At 39.0% G+C, this 25,568-nt stretch overlaps 2 protein-coding genes across 2 annotated transcripts in view; one reads left to right on the top strand and one right to left on the bottom strand.

Annotated features, from left to right (window-relative positions):
• The window catches only part of Ncor1 (nuclear receptor corepressor 1), a 149,663-nt gene that overhangs the window by 98,788 nt on the left and 25,307 nt on the right, over window positions 1–25,568 (top strand). The window contains 13 exon segments of the mRNA XM_040748823.1: window positions 962–1,157; window positions 8,407–8,580; window positions 9,334–9,494; window positions 12,955–13,072; window positions 13,168–13,269; window positions 14,555–14,592; window positions 14,594–14,656; window positions 15,855–16,023; window positions 18,278–18,418; window positions 22,019–22,102; window positions 22,676–22,932; window positions 23,192–23,546; window positions 25,159–25,380. Coding sequence (XP_040604757.1) covers window positions 962–1,157; window positions 8,407–8,580; window positions 9,334–9,494; window positions 12,955–13,072; window positions 13,168–13,269; window positions 14,555–14,592; window positions 14,594–14,656; window positions 15,855–16,023; window positions 18,278–18,418; window positions 22,019–22,102; window positions 22,676–22,932; window positions 23,192–23,546; window positions 25,159–25,380 — 2,080 coding nt within the window.
• Ttc19 (tetratricopeptide repeat domain 19) overlaps window positions 23,099–25,568 on the bottom strand; it is a 60,724-nt gene continuing 58,254 nt past the window's right edge. Inside the window, exon 12 of the transcript XR_005878253.1 lies at window positions 23,099–23,573. The gene's annotated coding sequence lies outside the window, so the exon portion shown is untranslated. The remainder of the gene's footprint in view (window positions 23,574–25,568) is intronic.

Raw genomic sequence — 25,568 nt, 5'->3', positions numbered from 1 at the left:
TGTAATCCCAGTGCTCAAGAGGTTGAGGCAGGAGGATTGCATTAAGTTTAGGATCAGCCTGGGCGATATAGGGAGTGCCTAGCGAGCCAGAACTATCTTGTCCTTAAACCAAATTAACTCTGTGATTATGAAGTGGGGCAAATGCTGTGTAGTCTGAAAGAAAGGACCATGACTGAATGAAAAGCAAATCAAAGTGGGTCCCCATGTTACAGTCTGTCTGGATGACGTAGTTTTGGGAAGGAAAGCTTGGGGGGCAGTGATAAGCCAAGGATGATGGCCACATTTCTTACTGAAGTTTGTTTCTAAAAGAGCACTAAAAGAGAGACAATAAGTTGTTTAGTAGAAAGTTACTTTGGGCTATTCAAGAGGACTCTAAGGTAGACAGTTTTTTATGAATGTAGACCTTATAGAACATCTCTTGGAAAGAGAAATTTCTGAGTCATTGCCACATAAAGTAAGTAACTCTATAGAAATGAATGTGGGCCGGGCGTTGGTGGCACACGCCTTTAATCCCAGCACTCGGGAGGCAGAGGCAGGCGGATCTCTGTGAGTTCGAGACCAGCCTGGACTACCAAGCGAGTTCCAGGACACCCTCCATAGCCACAGAGAAACCCTGTCTCGAAAAACAAAAAACAAAAAACAAAAAACAAAAAAAAAGAAATGAATGTGATTGTCTGTTGAGAGAGAGAGATGCAGGATGAGACCAAGGCCAGATTGATCATAAGGATTTGAATTAGACAAGTGATGGTTATTTTGATTTATTTTGTCACAACTTTTATGATTTCTGCTGTGCTCAATTAGTAACTACCTAGCATTTGTTTTGAAAAGTGCTTTAATTAAAACATGGTCAAATCATCTCAATCCTTATCACTTCAGGAATAAGTATTACTTCTAACAATTGGTAATTACTTCTACAGTGGTCATTGGCACATTTCAATTTGATTTTTCTCCCCCCTTGTAGGTTTCTTGCACCCCATGTAATATACCAATTGGAACCCCTGTGAGTGGCTATGCTCTTTACCAGCGGCACATTAAGGCTATGCATGAGTCAGCACTCCTGGAGGAACAGCGTCAGAGGCAAGAGCAGATAGACTTGGAATGTAGAGGCTCGGCAAGTCCGTGTAGTACTTCTAAGAGTCCAAACAGGGAGTGGGAAGGTAGGTACAAAAGGAATCGAGGTGAACCCCAAGATAGTGTGTGTCCTTGGTGCTCTGTATGTGATTTCAATCAGTTTATTGCATATTTCCCTGAGAGAAGAGACCTGAAACTGATGCTGCTTATACTATTCAATGTTGGTGATGACCAGAGACAGCAGTAACATTGTTAATAGCATTCTAGTTAGTATGACTTTTCTGAATTCATTCTTCTTCTGAGAGTAGAAAAACTATACTCAATCCTCCACTTATCTGACTTTTCAAAGTAGAAACTGGTGTTCTGTTATTGAAAAACATTACCTGTGGCTGCGTAACATTCTGATGTGATGGAGGCATCTTTTTGTAGCATAGTCTCCACCCTGACTCAGTCTTCTTCAGCCTGTTAGCTGTGCGGCCATGGCAAAGTTACCTAGCCTGCCATTGCTTTAGTTTTCTCTTCAACAAGGGAAAATAATAATACATATTTATCTTGCTAGAGTTGTCAACAGTCAATGTTGTTATATACCACATGGCTTAGCTTTTATATAGTGCTATAAAAGGACCTGTCCCTGCTGTATCATTTTGAATTGATTCATTCTGCTTTAGTAAGGGCACAATACAGTTTTACTTTAATATGAGGGGATGATTTCTAAGTTTTGGTAATTTGTCTGATACAGTTAGAATTTCCATATGGTTAATAATAAATTTAAACTATTTTTAAGTATGTTTAGATGCATGAATACTAAAATTGTCTATGACTGATTCAGAAGTATTTTGTAATATTTTTATATAGGATTGCAAAGTAATACTGTATGTTATAAAGCATTTTGTGATACTTTATGTAGACAAGAACAATTCAGAGAAACAATTCAGAGAAACAAAACAATTCAGAGAAACCCTGTCTCGTAAAACCAAAAAAAAAAAAAATGTGAATAAGGGAATAATGCGTAGGCACAGAAAGAATGTAAAGTAAATCTCTCTCCCTCTCTGCTAACCCTGAAACCAGTCTATAATGGGCAAGTGCTCTCCCGCTAACCCACCACTAGCTATAAGGAAGTCTTTCTTTTTCATTATTTCATTATTTTCTCTCCTTCCATTCTCTCTCCCTTCAAGCCCTGCCATTCTTCCCCTTCCTTCAGGGTGGGGTTGCAGTATATAGCCCTGGTTGTCCTTGAACTCACTATGTAGCTTAGGCTAGCCATGAATTTAGAATCCCCCTGCTCCAACTTTTTTTTGTTTTGTTTTGTTTTGTTTTTTTTTTACGAGACAGGGTTTCTCTGTATTGTTTCGGAGGCTGTTGGTCCAGCCCGGCCTCGAACTCACAGAGATCCGCCTGCCTCTGCCTCTCGAGTGCTGGGATTAAAGGCGTGCGCCACCACTGCCCGGCCCCTGCTCCAACTTTTTGTAAGCGCTGAGATTTCAGGGCTTTGTCACCATATTTCTCCTAAGTAAATATTTCTTTGATGGAAGTAGGTAGAAATTTTGATAACTTTTACTGAATTGACTTTTGAGAATTTTTAATCCCTAGTTTTATAATCAGTACAATGGATACTTGGATGTTATATGCTGAAGGATTGGATTAAGTGATCCTTAAATCCCAACACTCAAGAGATAGAGGCAGGTACATCCCTGACTTCAAGGCCAGCCTGGTCTAGAGAGTTGAGTTTTGGAACAGCCAGCGTTACACAGAGAAACCCTGTCTTGAAACACCCCCTCCTCCCCAAAATAGTGATCCACTTCTTCCCTCTCTGCCTCCCTCCCCTTTCTCTCTTCTGCTGGGGATTTAACTTAGACTATGTGCTCTAGCAGTGACACATCCCAGCCCTCACAGACGTCTGCTTTTAAATACCACAATTATGAGGAAATCTATTATAGTAAGTAAGTTATAAAATAAAGGCCTGTTTATTTATTCCTTATGTATTATTTAGGATAGCTTTTTTAAAGGATAAAATAAAACTTAGAAAACACAACATTTGGTTCAATTATTTGTTGAGCTCCTGCCAAGGCCTCAAATTATTCAGTGAGTAATATATGGATGATTTTCATTGGATATCATAGTTTAGAATCTCGATAACTTTACAACATCATTTTTTTTTTTGAATTGTATTGAGGAGCTAGAATGACCAGAGCCTAAGAATTGAACTTGATACTGTGAGCTGTATTTCTCTGCAGTTAATCCTTTGTTCTGTGTGCTTTAGATTTCAGGGGTGCCTGAATTCTTAGTCATAATGCAGTGATCTTAAAATTAACTTCCATGTTAAATTACTGTGACAGTAAGATAAGATTTATAGTTTGATTCAGGATAGCTTTACAAAGTGGGATTTTTTTTACAAGCAGGTTTTATTTTGCTAACACACTTAATATATGCATCCAGTATTTTATTTCTACAAGCTGTATATCTCTTCTTTGAGGTTGTTCATAAGTACTGTGTAGTCAGTGTCTGAGCCACTCTTCCAAATATCATTTAAATGTTTACACTTAAGTTATATCTGTATGGAAAACATGACAAATGTTTTAAAAATCAACTTGACAGACTAGTTTATAGATTAAAAATGACTGTGGTGTCAGTTTATAAGTACCATCAGCTAATCATGACAGCTCATGTTTGTAATTCTGGCACTTGAAGGGTTAAGGCAGGAGGATTTTTCACAAGTTTGAGGCTATTATGATTTACTTAGTGAGTTCTAAGCTAGCTTGATTTTGTGCTGAAATAAATAAGCAGAACCCACACCACCACCACCATTAAAAGAACAGTTAACGAGGGAGCTCTCCAGTATCAGGACCGTGTCCTTTGCTTTTACTGCTGTGCCTCACTGGATTATATTCATTGTTTGTTTTTAATGAGACTGCTACAAACTGTTACAGTAGGTATGCCCCTCTCCCCTTTATATTATGCTTTAGTTATCTATAAAAAAGTTTTAAAAAGTACTTTCAAGAATTATTTTCAACTGACATTTACCCAGATTGACCCCTGCTTTTATTGATAGCTTCCAGTGAAAAAACTTGGGCATGTCAAATTAGAAGTTGTAATGCAAATGAAATAAAATCTATCCAATCAAAGGAGTCAAGACCATGATGGGGAAACCCACAGAATCAGCTAGTGAGCGATCAGTGACTCCAGTCTGACGAATGGGGGAACCTGTATAAGACAGAACTAGACTCCCTTAATATAGGTGACAATGTTGTGACTGGGACAATGTATGAGGCCACTGGCAGTGGATTCAAGACCTAACACTAATGAACAAACTGACTTAGTGGAGCCTATGCTATGTGGAGAGATGCCTTGTCAGCCTAGACACAGATGTGGGGGTGGAGAGGTCCCTTTGGTCCTGCCTCAAGGAGATGATGGGACAGACTTAGTAGATTTCCTAGGGGAGGCCTTACCCTGTTTGAGGGGTAGATGGGGAGGTAGTGGAGAGAAGTGGCGAGGAGCAGGAGGAGAGGAGGGAGAGGAACAGGAATTGAAATGTAAAAAATAAGTTAATAAAAGTTAAAAAATTATACAGTCAAAATAGGTTTCTGCTTCTGTACAACTAAAACTATTTTGTTTTGTGTTTATTTTGTTATTTGTTTTGCTTTTCTGTTTCTGTATATTTTCTGATTGAAATTGATATGGTTAGGGCCCTCTAAATATCTGTTTTTTAAATAAATTTTTCTACATAGTTATAAATTGTTTGAAATGGTAAACCAGTCAGTCTTTGAATTTTTAATATAATATGTCAAATTCTCTAGCAAAGAAAAAATAAATTTGTTTGGTTGTGTCCATACACTGATCAATCCTTTTGCCTCAGTCTCCTAAATGTTGGGATTACAGGTATGCAATACCATGCCCAATATGAGTATCATTGTTTTGGTGGATATCCCACAGGCTTCAGAAGTTCAAAGTCCCTCATAGTTTGCTTTGGTTGGGAAGTTAAGTGTGACTCTTTTGAGCCCCAATTTCCTCATTTGAACAATTCCATTAATCTCTTTGGTTGTGAGAGTTAAGTGAAACGATTTACTATATTGTATTTCCCAGTGAGGAATCCAGATACTTAGAGATTAATAAAGGAAAAACTGAATAGTAGTGTGTGACTAGATCTGGCTAATCCACAAAAGGGAACCGGCCCTGAACAGATATCCCCACAGTTTATATGGGCTCACAGTCCCAAGTTACACTTTGAGCAATTATCCATTGTGCTGCAGAGACAGAATTCCAAGGTGTGATTGTTTGGACAGATAAGGAGATTTATAGTGTAAAGTATGGTCATAGTTATCCTAGGCAGACCAGCCCTGCTTTTCCCAGGCAGTTGTTAACTGGTGTCCTGCTGCCTGTGGGCAGAATTCTGCTCGTCCTGATTAAAGGCACAGGGATGAGTTAGCATTGTCAGCCAGGGTTGACCTCTAAACTGCCTGACAGTGGCTGTGCTCTGTTGTTAAACTTTACTTTTGTGCAACTTAGTGTTTTCTGGGCAATCCTTTCTAAGGTTATTACTGCCATGTCCTCCTTCAGATTCATGGGAAGCATGGTATCTAACACTTGAGTATTAGTTGATATACAATCATTGTTTCTGATTTGTAAAAGTGCCTTAACATGTAAAGGGACTGTTGGTGCCTGTGATTAGTAAGTCTTTATTTGAACTGGGTGTTGGTGGTACACAGCTTTAATTCCAGCACTCGGAGGCAGAGATGGGTGGATGTTTGTGATTTTGAGGTCAGCCCAGTCTTCAGAGTGACACAGGGCTACACAGAAAATTCCTGTTTTGGAAAAAAAAAAAAAGAAAGTCTTTATTGGAAACCAGTTGTGAACCTTGACACTTAGGTGGAAACTACAAGGTGGTCCACTGTTAACTATAGTCAGGAAAATATAAGTTTAGGTATTTAAAAGAAGAAGACAAATGGTTATTTTACATGGTAATAAAAATACCCCTCTCCCAAGCTGGGCTACCAACCTGTGACCTTAGTTTTCCTAGAACCTGCTCACAGTCCTATGGGAGGTAAACATTGGAATCATCTGATAATGCACCATGGCAGAAAGAAGAGAGTCTGTGTCTCAACAAGGTGGAAGATGAGGACTCTGAAAACTGTCCTCTGACTTGTACACACATTCGTTAACATGTGCATACTGGTACCCACACACTTATCATAAATAAAAACACATACACAATTATGTAGTGCCTACATTTTTTATAAGTATAAAAATTAACTGAGAATCATTTGAACTAAAAGGAAAAAGGAAAGTTTTATTAGAAAAAGCTGTTTTATAGAAAACCTCTATCTTGTTAAGTATTCAGTTACATATATGCATCCATATATATGAGAGATGATTTTCCCAGCAAAAGAACATAGGAATAGGAATAGTTTTAGTAAATTGACATGCCCTGACCTGCGGGACATTCAACGTGGGTCTGCAGGACACCTAGGAGAAAGTTGAGGGGCGGGAAATATAAGAAAAGGATGCCAAGACAAGTGTCTGACCAAGGCGACAACTTTATTTCGTCCCAAAGGGATTTATGTATGGGAAGGGAGGAGGGGAAGGAATGGGGGTATGCTGCAGCTGCAATGAGCCTGGTGGAGCAAAGGTCAGTGGGATGGGTAGGTCATCCTATGTCCTCTGGTAACCTAACTGCAGATTCTAACTTTCACATTCTTTCTTCTATTGTACAAGCCTACGTCCTAGACTAGGCAGATAAGCCTCAGGTCTGTTTTCTCGGAACTTGCTTCCTATCTTAAGAGTGGTATTTCAGCAGTGTGACCTAGAGTCACGTCTTCTCTGAGGACATGATAATGCTATGGCTGAATTATGGCGGAGGCCCCCCGACATTGACAGATTATTTTAAATTCAATATTAGAAGAAGTCTTCTGTCCTTTATTTGTCCATAAGTTTAATGTAATCCAAATGAAAATTCTAATGACATTTTGGATCGAAAGCACTCAAAATGATTTTAAATCTAAATTTAAAGCTGAATGTGGTGCTATAGATCTGTGATCCCAGCATGAGGGAGGCCATGGCAGGAAGATTTTGAGTTTGAGGCCACCTAGGCTTATATTACAAGCCAGTTTCAAGTAATTAGTCCCAACAAAAAAGCTGAAAGTATAAATTAACAAGATTAGGAAATGAAAAGAGCAATAATGCATTTGTTCAGTTAGGCATTAAAATGTCATACATCTAAGTGGTAACAGTTACATTTGATTTTTGCATTGTGCTTTTCTAGTTTTCAAAAGTTAATCACAGTATGTTAGTTTCAGTTTAATAAATGAAAGATTTAGATGGCATGATGTCTCACATCCATAATCCTGAGTACTCAAGAGAGGAAGGTAGGTGGATCTTCAGTTTCAGGCTCTTCTGGGCTATCTGACACTCTCATCTCTAAATAAAGAAAGGAAGTTTTATATCTGTATATTAGTATTTTAAAAAATTGTGTTTCAGTACACAGACACAGTGTGTAGAGAGAGGTCAGAGATCAATCAACCTTGGGGATCAGCCCTTGTGCACTATGTATCTTGGGTGTTTTGAAACAGTTTCTTCCTAGCCTGGGCCTCACCTGCCATGCTAAGCCTGCTGGCCAGTAAGTCCCAGGTATTAACCTGACTCCACTGTCTCCCATTCCCATCCCCATCCCCCCCACCCCCACCCCCCATACTCTGTACCCTCATACTCTGTAAGGACTTGCCAGTTGCAGTGTCTTCCCAGTCCCTACTTATGGTGATATGACTGCATTGTTGGCATGACACTGAAACATGGAAAATTTTTAATGTGGAAATAACTTTTTCATTAATTAATTTTCATCATTACAGTTACATTCATAGGTTTTTTTTTTTGGGAACTGGTGGAGGGTTTTTGGATAAGCTTTATCTGCATTTGTTTAAAAAGACCTTTTCCATTTCTCATGTTTACTTTTAAACTATTAGGCAGTTAATATCAACAAGCTGATTGAAATTCTCAGAGAACTGACCTGTAATCCAGGTCAGACTTGAATTCACAGATTCCCATGATAATTCAGTGTTTGTCTGTTTTAATTTTATTGCATGTCAAAGCATCTGATTTTCCTTAAGACCTTTTGTTCTTGAAAGATAGAAACTGTCATTGAAGTTCGTGGGGTTTTGAATCTGAGGAAAACAGCAGATTTAGAGTTAGTAGGATTTACTGTGGGTATATTTGTCCACAGCAACTTTAGACCTTGTTATTAGCATATAGATGGATCTGCCCTTAGATGGTGTGGGCTTGGTCCTTTCACACTTACTATTTTAATTTGGGGTTCTTCCCTTATTGTGATAACTTTAACTTTCATAGGAAAATCAGTCGCCTATATGCCTTATGCTGAGGTCAAACGTGCTCTAGAACAGGAAGCACAGATGCACAGTACCGCAGCAAGGTCAGCCTCACCGTGTAGGCTCTCTCCAAGAGAAGTCAGTAAAGCCGCTTCACAGCCTGATATGAGTGCAGCTCGCTATAGTGTCCCTCCAGGTAAATATTACCTTTCTGCACAGTGGCTGCCGGCCATCTGCCCGCAGGTGTTCCACATGGTGTTTTAATCTCATGAGTGACCTGCTCTTCCAGGACATGTCTTTGCTCTCTAGAATGACTTTGTTTCTCTGCATTCCATTGTCAGTTGAATTCAGATTCACTGGGCCACTGGGAAATCTGTGTTGACACACCTATACTGTGATTGGCTTTTCTTTTAACAGTACAACTACTTTGTAAAAAACCCTTGAGAATCCACCCCCAACCTCCCTCCTCGCCCCACCCCCGCCCCAGAAATTCAAGTGTTCTGTGAAAGCCAGAACCTCTAGATGTTTCTCAAATTATGCAGCTACACAGAGGATGTATACTGGGTTGTCAGCCAGGTCTCCTACTGTGTGAAGCAGCAGGTATTTCTTGGAAGCTTCCTGATCCTCATTTCCATTGTAAGTTTCAGAAGGTGATGAAGAATGACAAAGATACTCGTAATGATTGCCTCTGTTGAGCAGAATAGTTGCTGAGGTCAGTTTTGAATGATGTGGTTTGAAATAAATCAAATACATTTGCCTCACAAATATCACTTGAGATTTGAATATACTCATTGTCAGAATTTTAAAAAGTAAATATACTCATGTTTAGCTTCATCTGACATTTAGAATTTAATTTGTGATCTAGATATTCAGGAATACTTACTGAGAAAGGAAGCCTGTGCACACTAAGAAATTGACCATTTGAAATGATTTCTCCCCCTTTAAAAAGTTCTCCAACCTGCTCCACATCAAGTGGTAACTAGCCTTCCTGAAGGGGTTCGACTTCCCACGACACGACCAACCAGACCACCTCCTCCTCTCATCCCATCGTCTAAAACCACAGCTGCATCAGAAAAACCATCCTTCATAATGGGAGGGTCCATCTCACAGGTAAACTGGCTTTTGTTTTGTAGCAGATTTCTGTTGCATGTTGCTTCAATTAGCTCTTTACCTCCTCTCACTAACTTATTGGTGTACTAATTCATAATCAGGTTCCTTCCTAGGTCTTCTCTAACCATGGGTTCATCTTCGCTTTCCTAGGTCTCTTATGAACAGGACCTTACACTGTGTACACTTTTTTGTTTGTCTTTTATCTCTGTGTAATGATTTTAGGGATTCAGTCAGGTCTTTGTGTGTACTTAGTAGCCTTTTGATTGTTAAATACTCTATTGTATGAGCATTTCATTTTGTTAATCCCTTTTGTGGAGGGAAACCTGAGCTGTTTTAGACTCCTTAAGGATGAAGTTTTGGGCCTGGCAGTGGTGGTGCACGTCTTTAATCCCACCACTCAGGAGGCAGAGGCAGGTGGATCTCTGTGAGTTTGAGGCCAATCTGGTGTACGAGAGCTAGTTCCGGGACAGTCTCCAAAGCGACAGAGAAGCCCTGTCTCGAAAAAAAAAAAAAAAACCAAAGAAAAACAAAAAGAATGAAGCTTGATCCTGGTTTCTTTGTGATATACATTGGTCCTCAAACTCACATTGTTAGTAGGGTTGGTAGTGAGCACTTTGACCTGCAGAGCCATCTGATGGCAGTCAATACTGATATTGAACCTTCACCTCCCAAATGTTAGGGTGACAGATGTGTATCACTATACCTTCTTCAAGTAGTACTACAACACTTTCCTGACTGATCCATATTCCCAGCTCCAGTAGACATGTACATGTGTATATACAATTACATTTGTATTTTCATTTCATATATTCATTCATTATATATAGCATTATTGCGCAGAACATTTTCATATAATCATTGCCTATTGAGCACATTCCTCATATTTCGATTTGTTACATTTTGTAAGCTTATAGATTGGGGTTTTACTTTGGTGCTTATGATCAGTCAGAGACTGGTTTCTTTGTCACGGTGGTGTGGAAGCTTTTGGTTTTCTAGTATATATAAGACTCTGTTTATACTATATTATTGTCAGTTAAGTATGCAACAGTATTGTATCTAAAAGAACTTATATACCTTAATTAAGAAATAATTTACAGCTGGGCAGTGGTAGTGGCAGAGACAGGTGGATCTTTTGTGAGTTTGAGGCCTGCCTGGGCTACAGAGCAAGTTCCAGGACAGTCAGAGCTACACAGAGAAATCCTCTCTCAGTAAACAAAACAAAACAAATTTCGAATTAGATATAGTTGCATACACCTTTAATCCCTAGTATGCTGGAGCCTGAGGCAATAGGATCACAGGGTTGAGGTCAGACTGGCTTTCATAAGGAGACCGTATTTAAATAAATAAAAAGAAAATAGATACTTCATTGCTTTAAAAAATGCTAACAATGTTATACAGTGTTGCAGCAATAGTACCAACAGTCTGACATACCTAAAATACAAAGCTTTTCAGTTTGCTAAAAACCAGAATAGTGTCAGGGAAACACAGAAAGTGAAGCAGCCTAGTAGTATTACTAAATAGAAATCATATCTTAGTCTTGACTTTTGCTTGTGACCTCTCAAAGTACTTCTCATAAGGAAAATTTTTATTGGTAGATGTGGAGAAATAATTTCTATGTATTCCTGACCTTTTTTTGGTGGGAGAGTTTGTTTTGTGACAGCCTTTAGTATAATTCATGCTGGCCTTAACAGAAGCAATAGAGAGCCACTAAGAATGCCCAGTGAACCCATGGAAACAGAGCCCTCAGTCCCTATTACTGACAGACTGAATTATCATTATCCACCTTGATTCCAAAGAGAAAGTTGAATCCTTTTCTGACTTAAACTCTGTACCAGAAGCTGGCCTTGAACTGTCCCTCTTAACTCCACCTGCCATGTCATGGGATTATGGCTACATGTTTGTCACCGCACCAGTATGAGAAAGGTGGTTTAGTTCATTTCTAATTTTATCATTTTTTTTCTTTTTCTTGTTTCATTAGGCTGTCTAGAGAAAAGTGCAGTATTAATAGAAATAGTGTGGATGGGTCTCCCTTGTTAATCTGAAGAGTAAAGCATTCGATATTTTATCGTGTCTTGTATGTCCTTTTTTTTTTTAAAGCTTTTTATTTTTTTTATTTTTATTTATTTATTTATTTTGGAGACAGTGTTTCTCTGTCCCTGGCTGTCCTGGAGCTAGCTCTCTGTAGACCAAGCTGGCCTTGAACTCACAGAGATACAGGTGTCCCTGCCTCCTGAGTGCTGGGATTAAATGTGTGTGTCACCACTGCTGGTCCTTCTCCTAGGTCCTTTTCAGGGGAGTGGATATATTTCTTTGTATTAGTGTCATTTTATTTGTTTCTCTTTGATTTTACACAGAGTTTCATTATCTAGCTTAGCCAAACATGACAGTCTCTGGTCTAAGCTGGTCTCCTATCTTGTTTCTCCTTCCCAAGTGATGGGTTGTAGATATACATCACCATACCTGACCTGTAGTTAAATCTGTCAATTCTAGGATTTCTGTTTTGTTCTTGTAATGCTTTCTTTCTCTGTGTTGTATTTTGTAGACATTGTTCTTGTACTTCTGTTTAATCTTCGTCTAGTAATTTAAAAGCTTACTGTTTTATTTCATCTGTATGGCTTACTTTTTTGTATGTTTGTATGTCTTGTAATTTTTTTGTCAAGTTGCATTTAATGTTTCTTACATTCATTTATTTCCCATGTGGAGATCAGAGGACAATGTGTGGGAATAGATTTCGTTCCTGGTACCGTGTTGGTCTCAGGGATCACACTTAGATTTTCAGCTTGATGGAAAGCATCTTTAGTCACTGAGTCATCGTGCCAGCCACCAGAACTGCCTATTTTCTGTTATATGATGTGGCAACTCTGGTAATCATACAGCTATCTCCCAGGGCTGTTGTAGCTTCTATTTTCTGTTTTTATTTGCTTTTGCTTAGTGACTTTTAAGAACTAATTTGTAAAGTCTCTGCTTGGCAAACTAATGATTGTACAGAGATTCCCTTAAATGGCCTGACATCAGTAGTCTTTCCTAGTCCTTGCTGTGGGGCTCTCTGCGTATCAGGTCATGCCTTTATACTATGCTCAGCCAGAGGTGAGAGCTCCTTAGTGCTTTGTTTAAATATGCAAAACCTTTATACCTTTTGCATCTGTAAAAGGTATAAAATATTGTTCATAGCTTACATGTGATTACATTGTGATAAATGCTTTATGTGATTTGGTAATAGTGAATATATGTAATATATGAGATTGTCAGATAACATATCTTATTCCCTTAGTTTTTCTAATTTAATAATCTATGGTGAAATGTTTCTTTTCTCAAGATCACTTTTTCAAAATTGAATGGCAAAGATACAGCTTTTAATAGATAGGAATGTGAAGATTGACTTTACTTTTAGAAAAGACAATGTTTTGTTTTGTCTCTTGACTATTTCATTTATTTATTTATTTGTTTGTTTGTTTATTAGGGAACTCCTGGAACTTACTTGACTTCTCATAATCAGGCTTATACTCAAGAACCCCCTAAGCCCTCAGTGGGATCTATCTCTCTTGGGTTGCCACGGCAGCAGGAATCCACCAAATCAGGTCAGTGAGGGACCACAGTTCTTCCCATCAATTTGTGATCATGGCCCACCATTCACTGGTTGGTCTTTTCATGTTTCTCTTGCTTTTGTCCTCAGCTCCTTTGACCTACATCAAGCAGGAAGAATTTTCTCCACGAAGCCAAAACTCACAACCTGAGGGCTTATTGGTCAGGGCACAGCATGAAGGTGTGGTCAGAGGTAAAGCTATGTGCAGTTTGACAGATGTGTTAAGTTCTTGTCCCTAGTAAACTTGCTAAACTTAGTCATTAAAAAATTATTCTTCTTGTGAAGATGCCCTAAGTTGTGGCAACAATGGTACTGGCCGTGGACTTTTATTCTCAATCCTCCTACATTAGCCTCCAAAGTGGACTATAGGTGAATACAACCAGCTCAGCCATTAATATATTTCAATGAGAAGAGTCTTCAAGTTACTGAATTTCATATTAAGTTTTTGCTTCCATGTAAAATAAATTATAAAACTTGAAATTTGATAGGTGCATAGTACTATCAAAACAAAAACAAAGCTAGCCGGGCAGTGGTGGCGCACGCCTTTATTCCCAGCACTCGGGAGGCAGAAGCAGGCGGATCTCTGTGAGTTCGAGACCGGGCTGGACCGATAGCCTCCGAAACAATACAGAGAAACCCTGTCTCGTAAAAACCAAAACCAAACCAAACCAAACCAAAACAAAACAAAAACAAAACAAACAAACAAAAAAAAAAACAAAGCTAAATCCTAAAAGCTCCACCAATTTCTGAAGTTACTTATGCCAGCAGTCATGGTTTAATAATATATTTATTTTGTCATTTCATGTATGTGTATAATGTATTTTGATCATATCCTCACCATCAACTCCCCTCCCCAACATACCTGCTCCCAATTTCAGGTTCTCTGCTGCTGCTTTTTTTTTTAATGAGCCAAAGTATAATTATTGCTGTCTGTATATGCATGTGTGTGGTGTCCTCCACTGGAGCATGGGCAACCACACATGGCTCTGGTTCCCTAAAGAAAGATGGCTATCCTTCCTTAGCAGCCGTCAGCTGCCAGTAGCTCTTCAGTTTGGGTAGGTCCTTATGAGAAGGTCCTCATCTGTGCTAACATTTTGACTGGCTTGATCTTTTTCAGGTCTTGTTCACGTGCCCACAGCTGTTGTGAGTCATGTGTGCACAGATACCCGATTATTTAGGGCTTTGCACTCATGGTCAGTCATTTCTCACACTTTTACCAAAGCAACGTCTCTCTGTATTCACCTCTGCCAGCTACAAAAGAAAGCTTTTCTGACTAAGGCTGTGAGCAGCACAAAGCTATAGATTTGATATTTTATCATTCACTTTGAACAGTCCTTTTAAAATCATTATGATATTGAGACATTTAATGAAGACATTTTTTGTTATCCTCTCCTACATTCTGCTCTGTGAGAATGGGTGCTGGAGTGGGGTATCAAGAGGAAAGCAATGATTTACTATTGGTTTTGTTTTTATTCAGGCACTGCAGGGGCTGTCCAAGAAGGAAGTATAACTCGGGGGAACTCCAGCCAGCAAAATCTCAGTGGAGAGCATTTCATCATTGCGGGGTTCTATTACCCAGGTCAGTGCACTTGCCATCATCTCCTAGGTACTGAAAAACAACCAAAAAAGGCTCGACCTCTCAAGAGCTCCAGTATTGCAGGACTCTTCTATAGATTTTTGGTCACTGTTCTTTGATTATGAATCCAGTTCTCAATGATAATAAACCTCAGATCTCCAGACATCTCCAGAAAGACATTCCTGATGCATTTAAACCACAGCCACATTATTAACATGTCACTCATTTGCAGACTCAGTCGGCAAAAGTAACATGTAAAAGTTGTTACATTCCTTAATGTTTTCTTGGCAGTGTTTTTACCATGTGCTCATATTAAATAGAAATCCAGAAGAAAACAATTAATTGCTTCTTTTTTTCTTTTTTTTGGAAGCAAATATGTAATCTCAATATGTAAGCTGCGATGTACAAATTCAGTGTGGAACAAAGGATAACCTGGAGATGGAATATATTCAGTTTTGAAGCTAATCTGAATGCCACTTTTGATCAATGGAAGGTGTTTCTTTTCCTGGCTATATATTAATTACAACTTGAAATGTAAAACAGCCCCTTGGTGATAATGTATGTAGATGAAGAAAATAGAAAAATCTGCTCATTCTGCTTTTACACATTGATACACATTTTTTGTATATTGTACTAGCTTGCTATTCTTTCTTATTATTTTATTCTTATTATTATTCTTATTATTACTACTAAGGTACTGGTACTAATGGTATGGGTTCCAAGACCATCAGCATCAATATCGCCTGAAGAGTTGCTAGCCCCAAATTCTTAAGACTTATTCTAGGTTCACTGGATTCCAGCCTTCAAGAGTGAGGTCTGGCGACTTGTGTTATCCTGAGCTTCCTGGTGATTCTGCTCAGGGCATTATGAGTCAGTATTATCATGTTAAGACAATTCTCAGGTGATTTAGTTATGCTTTATGTTGATTTATTATATTACATAGGAACTCCATGTCTCTCCTTCCATGTTTGGCCAAAGGGAGTGGAGAATATACACAATCTGATCATTATAAGTTCTCCATAACAGGGCTCAAGGACAAGGTACAGGATTCTCTATTTTATAGAAGTGAAATGTCTCGTTTCCTCATGCGTGCTTTGCTTTCTTTGAAGACATACTGGACTTTCAGGTTATGTTTTCCAAATATCTAGTGCTTCTTCTAAGCATAAGGGACCCAGGTTGCTTGTGTTTGCTTTGATGACAGGGAACCCCAGCTCTGCCCCAAGCAGGCATACCAACAGAAGCTTTGGTGAAGGGATCTGTTTCCAGGATGCCCATTGAAGAAAGCAGCCCTGAGAAAGTCAGAGAGGAAGCTGTATCCAAAGGCCATGTTATTTATGAAGGGAAAAGTGGACATATCTTATCATATGATAGTAAGTATTTACTCAGTGATGTCAATCTTATGATGTGGGATTGAAAACAGGCTGTGATTTTCTTACCTGCTTACTATGGGTAAGTCAGTTTATCTTTATAGGCCTATGTTTCATCCTTGTAAAAGTGGCTATTTTGTGAAAAGTCAGTTAAGACAATCAGAAGAGTTGTAACAAAGCAGAGCATAGAGGAAGTGTCCTATAAGTGACAGCTAACATTGTCAGTGACCACTCATTCTTTAAGCTAGGAAAAGAATCTTCATTGAACTTAAATGGAATAGCCTCTATTTTAATAAGGTTCATCTATTTTTAAGGTTAGGAACTGCCCGGTCGTGGTGGTCCATGCCGTTAATCCCAGCATTCACAAAGCAGAGGGAGGTAGATCTCTGAGCTCTGGTCTACAGAGTGAGTTCTAGGATAGCCAGGCTATACAGTGAAGCCCTGTCTTGGAAAGTCAAAAGTAAAATATTAAAAAAGAACTAAGGATAAGATATCTTACAATCATGAAAAGAATCCTGGGGGCTGGAGAGATGGCACAGCAGCTACTCTTCCAGACGTCCTGAGTTCAATTCCCAGCACCTACATGGCAGCTTGCAACTGTCTGTAACTCCACCTCCACGGCATCTGTGATCCTCACACAGAAATGCATGGATGCAAAATATCAATGCATATAAAATAAAAATAAATAAGTAATTGAAAAAAGTTTTTTTTTAAAAAGATAAGAATGCTGGATTAAACTCTCCTTAATGAGACTATATATGTGTCTGTTCATCTACCTGTCTGTCACCTTCAGCCATGTGTCTTTTCTCTAGATCTTTCTTTGAGTATGTTTTCAAGGAATGATTCTAATGTCTGCTGTAAATACTAAGTCAGAGGACTGAGTTTGACTTTTCTTACTTTGTAACTTTGAAATAATCATTTGCCATATTTTATCATTGTGTCCAATATAAAGAAATGAACATAGTGCCTGATGTTTCATAATCCACAATAACCTCATTTCTTATTTTAACACTTCTAGTGTGTTTTGATGAACATTTGACTTTGGGGAAAGGGAACAATTTAATGTACGTTGCTTAAGCTAGAAATATGGTATCTTTCTTTTCCTTTTCCATGTCCAACAAATCACAAGATCATTTATATTGTTCCTAAAGTCTCTGGGGTCAATCCCTTACTATTCCTCTCTGCAACCATTGCCTTTTGTCTGTACAGTTTAGGATGTGCTAACTTGCTTGGAGTAATCATGCTTCCTGAGTTACTTTCTGTGGATAACTACAAATGCTCCCATGGCTTCATCTCTCTCTGCAATCTCCTTCTGCTTCAGATTTTTGATTGTCAGTTTTTACCTTAGCTGTCTAAACTTTTCTGCCTAACTCTATCCTGCACATTGACTTTGTACTGGTAAAGGATGTTCCTTTAAGGTAGCATGCTCTACATTCTTGACACATCCTGAGCCTATTCCTCCTGCGCCATTGTTTCTTCCTTTTATATTTGATGTTAGCATCTCTTACTTGTCCTTTAGTGCTCAGCTTATGCATTGCTTTTTCTAGGCAGCCATTGCTGAACCTGGACACGTCAAATTTCTGTCCCATCGTTCTTGGGGCATAGTATAATTTTCCTTTCATAGTATATATTCCATTGGACAGTAAGGACTTACTGATTTTGTTAGGATTTATTTATTCATGTACCCATGTTTGCATAATCATGTGGGTTCCTGCAGAAACCACAACAGGGTATCAGACCCCATATAGCTGGAGTAGTTGTGAGTTCATGATGTAGGTGCTGGGGACCAAACTCAGATCCTGTGGAAGAACAGGGAGTACCCTTAATTGCTGACCCACATTTTCCAGCTTGAGCCTATTTTTGTACTCACCACTGTTGAAAAGTTTCATGAGAAAAAAGAGTTAACTTGTTAACCTTATCCAGATTCCTAGCCTTTGCCTGGCACACAGGAACCATTCAGTTAACATACTGCAGCGAATAAAAATATTTTCAATAATGCTATCTACACAAATATGTTAGAACAAGTTTTTGTTTGAGTTTTTTTGGGGGGGGCAGATTCTCACTGTGCAGCCCTGACTGACCTGGAACTTACTATGCAGATCAGGCTAGCCGCAAAGTCATAATGATCCATTTGCCTTTGCCTCCTAAGTGCTAGGTCAAGTTGTTTTTTATAAGACTGATTTTAAGGTGACTTAATTTACTGTGCATTATGGATAGGCCTTGGACTCTAAATAATTCTTGTTTCTATATTCTGCAGATATTAAAAATACCCGAGAAGGGACTCGGAGTCCAAGAACAGCTCATGAAATCAGTTTAAAAAGAAGTTATGAGTCAGTGGAAGGAAATATAAAGCAAGGGATGTCAATGAGGGAGTCTCCTGTATCAGCACCATTAGAGGGTAAAGTGTACCTTGAGTGTTATCCAGATGCATTTAATTTTGTGTAATAGTTTTGCATTGTTACATTGGGTTTAATCTCTGGCAGTTCCACTTGTAATTTATCACTATAACTTCAAATTCACATCCTGTCACTGTGTGAATCATGTGGCACTTTAGAGTAGTCACATGTCATGATCACAGTTGGCATGCTTTAACTATTATAGCATTAGCTCATGATTCAGTGAATTTAAGAATATAAAACCTGTGGTGTGTGTGGGGGGGATAGAAAACCTGTTTGAGAATTCCTTTTTAATATCTGAGGTAAAGTGATATATGATGATTAGAGTAGGAACATATATTTTACCTTTAGCTGAAGTTTTCCTGGAATATAGTATTTCTCTGTGCTTGTCTCTTCAACTGGAGATTAGAGAACTCTCTCTCTCTCTCTCTCTCTCTCTCTCTCTCTCTCTCTCTCTCTCTCTCTCTCTCTCTCTCTCTCTCTCCACCCACCCACCCACCCACCCACCCACCCACCCACCCACCCACCCATCCATCCATCCATCCAAGGCAGATTATAAACAACTGTCCAACTTGGTGCTGTTTCTGTTATGCATTCAATTTTGGATCACTGTGGCTTGGTTTACCTTTATATCATAACCTGTCTCTTATTGACGGCTTCTATTCTGTGAAGAGAAACCATGACCACAACAACTCTTAAAAAGAAAAACATTTAATTGGGGCTGGCTTACAGGTCAGAGATTTAGTTCATTATCATCATGGCAGCATGCAGGCAGACATGGTCTGTTCTACATCTTGATCCACAGGCAGCAGAAGGAGGGACTGTATTGGGCATAGCTTGAGCATATATTAAACCTGGAAGCCTGCCCCCACAGTGACACACTTCCTGCAAGTCCACACCTACTCCAAACAATACCACCTCCTAATAGTGCCACTCCCTATAGGCCAAGTATTCAAACACATGAGTCTGTGGGGGCTATTTCTATTCAAACCACTACAACCAACCTCTCATAATTTAATCTAGGTAAAATATTCAAGACCAAGTAAATCCTGTGTAGTTTTCTCACAGTTACATTTACTCTATTTAAAAAATGAAACAGAACATTATTTGTGACTATAGAGATGGCTCAATGCTGGTTTCCAAAACCAGTGGTCAATGTAGGCTGTTTTCCACTGTCACACAGTGAGCCTAAGGTTAGGCTTTTCATCAGACTGGCTAGTCAGTGAGTCCTTGGCTTCTGCCCATCCAGCCTCAGGTTTACAGACCCTTTCCATGTCTGTCAGGCGTATACAGCAGGCACTTTACCCACTGAGCCATCTTACCAGCCCCTGGGTGAAACTTCTTAGGATATTATTTTTTTAACTCCTTATTTGGGTATGTGTATTTCATTTATTTTCTCTAATTTTCACAGTGTCCATATTTCTCATTTTCCTTTCTCCCCAGGTATACTTCAAAGTTGAGCAGTAATTTTCAACTAAGATGCATTCAGAGTTTAGATTCCTAGGAGTAGTAGAGTGGGGTCATGAATGTTTTATCTATTGCTGATTAAGAAACTTGAATAGTGGTTTCTGTAATGTCAGCACTAGTTCATACTCTTACCGTCAATGAATAAGAGTTCTGTTTTCATATATTCTCCCCAGCTTTTGTTGTAATTGTTTTCTTTGTAAAATTCATTCTGGCAGGGATGAGATAGAATATCAAAATAGCTTTAATTTGCGTTTCACTGATGGCTAAAGGATGGTGCATACCTAAAATATTTATTGGCTGCTGGGGGGTGATGGCTCACACATTTAATCCCAGGAGGCAGAGGCAGGTGGATCTCTGTGGGCTCAAGCCCACCTTGGTCTATAGAGTGAGTTCCATGATGGCTAGGACTATACAGAGAAACCCTGTCTTGATATTCTCTCTCTGTCTCTGTCTCTGTCTCTGTCTCTGTCTCTGTCTCTGTCTCTCTCTCACACACACACACACACACACACACACTTCATATTTTCTCCTTTGAGACCTCTCTGTAAGCTCTTAAGCCTATTTTTTGATTATGGGATTTAGGGATTTTTAGTTCTTTGTCTATTCTAAATGGTACTCTTCTTGTATTTATAGTTAACAAAGTTTTTCTACTATTCTTTGGGCTACCTCTTCACTTGGAATGATTACCAGTTGTCTTTTGTGGTATAGATTTTAATTCTGTCAAATCCTGTTTGTCAATAATTGGCTTTTTCCCCTTAATAACCCAAGTCCTATTCACAAAAGTCCTTACCTTTGCCTGTATCTTCAATTATTTTATTTTTCTTCTAGCACTTTCACAGTTTCAGGCCTTTTCTTATGTCTTGATCCATTTGGAGTTGATGTTTGTTTCAGAGTAGCAGTTTGTTCATATGGTTATCCAGCTTCCTGGCACCAGGAAAAAGATTTCTTTCCTTGATGAGTATTTTTGTCTGTTTTTGAGCCAGTACCATCCTGTTTGGGCATTCACCCAAAGGGCTTTCTAGACTACTACAGAGATACTTCCTTACCCATGTGTATTGTGGCTCTTTTCATAATAGCCTAGATGCCCATCATAAGATGAATGTGGTCCACATACACAATGGAATTTTATTTGGTCACAGGGAAAATTTAAGTTATGCAATCTTAGAAAAATGGTTAAAATATTTCTTCTACATTTTTATATATGTGTATTTGTGTAGGAGTAAAGGAAATAGATTCTAGCATACAAGGAGTCTATAAGAAGGGGAAAATCAATTTTAAACACAAAATAATACCCTATAATTAAATCTCAGTAAATGTTATCTATGCTATTTTTAAAAACTAAAATATCATGATTAGTTGAATTAACATTGACATTTATAAGATTTATTTTTAAATTTTGATTAAGCTGTTCGAATCCACTTCCGGTTATAGTTCTTCCTCTGATTAATTAGCAAGGCTTCTGAAAATGCCCAGGTGTTCTGAGTTTATTGTTAATTATTTTAAAAAGGGGACATCATGGGGTTTCACTCTCTGCTGGGGGTCCTCATGTAAGAAATGGAAAGCAAAGGGGGAGGGAGGTGATGGAATAAAACTACAACAAACAAGACAGGTTCTCACTCTAGCCCTGGCTAGTCTTGAAGTCACTGTGTAGCCCATGCTGGTGGTCTTCAGCTCAAATGTCACAGCCCACCTTTGCCTTCTGAGTGTTGGGATTAAAGGTGTACTCCTCCATGTCCAGCTAAGTTTCTCTTTTCTTTTGATGACTTTACCTTTTGTAAATTTAAATCTTTCATTTGTTTTGTTGTTTGTTGTGAGTGTCTCACACACATATGTAGGTATAAGGTGTGCTTATGTGGAGGTCAGAAGACAACTTGCAGGAATTAGTTCTGTCTTTCCACCAAATGGAGCTTGAGGATTGAATTCAATTCAGGTCATCTGGCTTGGCTGCCAGTACCATTATACATTGAGTCATATCACCAGTCCTTTATGATAGTTTCTGAATTGTATACAAATTTGAAATAACATCCCTTCCTTCACAGAGCTTTTTATCAAATTATATTTTCTAAAGACAATATTCACTATTGCGAATTAACTATATTATGTCTAATAACTGCATGTCTTTACTGTTTTTCAAGGTCTGATATGTCGGGCATTACCCAGAGGAAGCCCTCATTCTGAACTCAAAGAAAGGACTGTGCTGTCTGGTTCCATAATGCAGGGTACATTGTGTTTTACCTTTTTATTATAAACTGATTCACTTGCAAGGTAGTTTAATATTAATTTTACAGAATGTTAAACCTACTTTTCAAGATATTTTACCCTTTGAAGTATTAAATGTTAAGCCTTAATCTTAACTGTGCTCTTAGCTACATCATTTGACAGAATGTTTTAGTTGTTGGTTCTTTTAATACCAAGACATCTTTATAAGAGCCATTCTGAAACTGACATGAATGATACATTCTTATATTTTGAGTAATCCTAAAACATAATGACTGATGAATGCCTATTTGAGGGTCTATGGTAGAAATTCAGTGGTAAGACTGTGCAATCATCAGTGTTATCTTTTTCAAAATTTATTAAGTTTTAAAAATTTTATTTGCATTGGTGCTTTGCCATGGGTGTCAGGTCCTCTGGAACTGGAATTATAGACAGTTGTGAATTGCCATGTGGGTGCTTGGAATTGAACCCAGGTCCTCTGAAAAAGAAGTCAGTCTGCTTAACCACTGAGCCATCACTCCAGCCCTTACATCATCATTATTTTAACAAGTATGTTTTCTGATTCATTCCTAAAGGCACACCAAGAGCAACAACTGATAGCTTTGAAGATGGCCTTAAATATCCCAAACAGATTAAAAGGGAAAGCCCTCCTATCCGAGCATTTGAAGGAGCCATTACCAAAGGAAAACCCTATGATGGTATCACCACTATCAAAGAAATGGGACGTTCCATTCATGAGATCCCGCGGCAAGATATTTTAACTCAGGAAAGCCGAAAAACTCCAGAAGTGGTCCAGAGCACAAGGCCAATAATTGAGGGTTCCATTTCCCAAGTAAGTTGATCATGGCTCTCTCTGTCAACAATCCCACTTAAGACTGACATTTATGAAGCACTTATAAAACTATAACAGTAGTTCTAAGTAGTTCTTACATCAGACTTCTTGGTAGTAACTCTTTCACATATCAGTTTTTCTTGTATATGTAGTTTAAAGTATTCGCTAGTGTGTATAATTGCAATGAGCCAGGCATACACCTGAGAAAGAGCAGTATCTTGAACTCTGCTACCTGTAATGTTTGTTTCTTTCCCTTTAGGGCACACCAATCAAATTTGACAACAACTCAGGTCAATCAGCTATCAAACACAATGTGAAGTCCTTAATCACAGGGCCTAGCAAACTACCCCGTGGAATGCTGGAAATTGTACCAGAGAGCATAAAAGTAGTAGAACGGGGAAAATACGAGGATGTGAAAGCCAGCGAGCCAGTGCGTGCCCGGCACACGTCAGTGGTGAGCTCTGGCCCCTCCGTTCTCAGGTCTACACTGCATGATGCTCCCAAAGCACAGCTGAGCCCGGGAATCTATGATGACGCCAGTGCTCGCAGGACCCCTGTGAGTTACCAAAGCACCATATCCAGAGGCTCCCCCATGATGAGCAGAGCTTCTGATGGTATGACTTTTGTTGCAACGGGTTTACCTATAACAGATAGAAAATACCAAATCATTAGATTATCTCTACATCTACAGGGTGTAGGACTAGGGAAATAACTCAGTCAGCAAAATTCAGTCATAAAATGCTTACACTGATAAATTGAGATGTGGGGAGCTGGGCATAGTGATGTCTGCTTATAATTCCAGCACTGGAAAGCTGGAAATGTGTTCTCTGGAGCTCAGTGTGTATATTTTGAGATCTTACCTGTTAGTCCAGTTGTTCTCAACCTGTGGATTGTGGCCCCATTTAGGTCACATATCAGATATCCTGCGTAACATATATTTACATTATGATTCATAACAGTATCAGAATTGCACTTAGGAACTGTACTAAAGGGTCACAGCATTAGGAAGAGGACGGCTGTGTGGGGTCTTAGACTGGATAGTAAAGATGAGGGATGCTTGCGGAGGAGTGGCACAGCAGGCAGAGGAGGAGTCTTCAAGAGGGAAAATACTTGGCATCAAGCAGGATAAACCAGCAAGAGTTTATTTTGATAGGGAGATTTGTTTGATTATAGCCACATTTAGACTACCAAAAGTTTAGTTAATAGCTTTATGGTAACTGGATGTGGTGGTCCATACCTACAGTCCCAGCATTTGGGAGGCAAGGATGAAGCAGAACCAAGCTCGAGAGCTACAAAGTGAGAGATTATTTGAAAAAAAGATACAACAGAAGCACTGTTGATACTTGTATAATATCATGTGTATATTTAATATCAGTGAATTACTCCCTTCATAATGTATAAAGTAGTGGAGGTTTTATCTTCAACACTGCAGAAATAAAAGAATTGGGCTGAAGAGAAGGTTCTGCTATTAAGAGCACTTGTTACTCTTGCAGAGGATCCAGGTTCACTTCCTACACCTACAAGGCACCTTACTGCCATCTGTAACACCAGTCCTGGAGGGTCTGACACTCTCTTCTGACATCTAAAGTCACTGTGTACATGTGGTGCATAAATATCCTGCAGGGCAAATGCCAACACATAATTTTTTTTAAAAAAGGAAAAGAATTGCTTTAAAGAGAAATTAAGTAACATGACTAATGTGGTACATTTAACATGATACACAGAATTCTCCACAAGGAGGTTGGTGCAAGGTATATGGATATGGTAGGTGTACTGGAGCCAGTCGAATCAGAGTAATGAGTGTGTGTGTGTGTGGGCGTCAAATGGGTGTTTATGAGCCTAAGAATCACTGAGGAATAGACTGAAGGAAGAAAAGTAGGCTAACTTATAGTTGACAGGTAGCAAGGAGTTTAGGAAACACAAGGAGAGAAGAATTTGAGATTTGCTACATGTGGAGTCACAATCCATGTGTTTTGTTTTAGAATGTAGGTGTTAATGTCATGTAGGAAATATAGTCATTTCCAGTGGAACTTAGAGAAGATTATTGAACCTCATAACCTCATGTTCTTAATATGAGGTGGGTTAGAACTGCCTCTGTGCTCCATGTTTCTGGGCCCCCACTAGTTCTTAAACTTGCACATATCATAAGATAGGACTTTACATGCTGGCCACATTGAAGTTTCCTTAGGGGTTTGTGGCATTGGTGCTTTGTTATTGCTGTTACAGTTTCTTCCAGCAAGTCTACCAGTCATGAAAGGAAATCGACTCTGACCCCAACCCAAAGAGAAAGTGTACCAGCCAAGTCTCCAGTGTCCGGGGTGGATCCTGTCCTGAGTCACAGCCCATTTGATCCCCATCATAGGAGCAGCGCTGCAGGAGAGGTTTATCGGAGCCACCTTCCCACCCACTTGGATCCAGCCATGCCCTTTCACAGGGCTTTGGATCCTGGTAAGCACAATATTTAATGACAACTTACAGCAAAGAAAAACACTGTATCTATATGACTGTGTATTCATTACATCATAGTGTTCCTACTGAAGGTCAGTGCCTTTTTTTAAGCTGCTGACTAGATCTCACCATTTCTTCTCTGTTATAAAAGAAATCCCCTAGGCTTGTTTAGCTTTGTGTTTTGCTTT

The sequence above is a fragment of the Mesocricetus auratus genome, unplaced genomic scaffold, assembly GCF_017639785.1.
Source record: "Mesocricetus auratus isolate SY011 unplaced genomic scaffold, BCM_Maur_2.0 Super-Scaffold_100007, whole genome shotgun sequence".
NCBI lineage: Eukaryota > Metazoa > Chordata > Mammalia > Rodentia > Cricetidae > Mesocricetus > Mesocricetus auratus.
The sequence above is the reverse complement of the archived record's forward strand: the minus strand, read 5'-3'. Positions and strand labels throughout refer to the sequence as shown.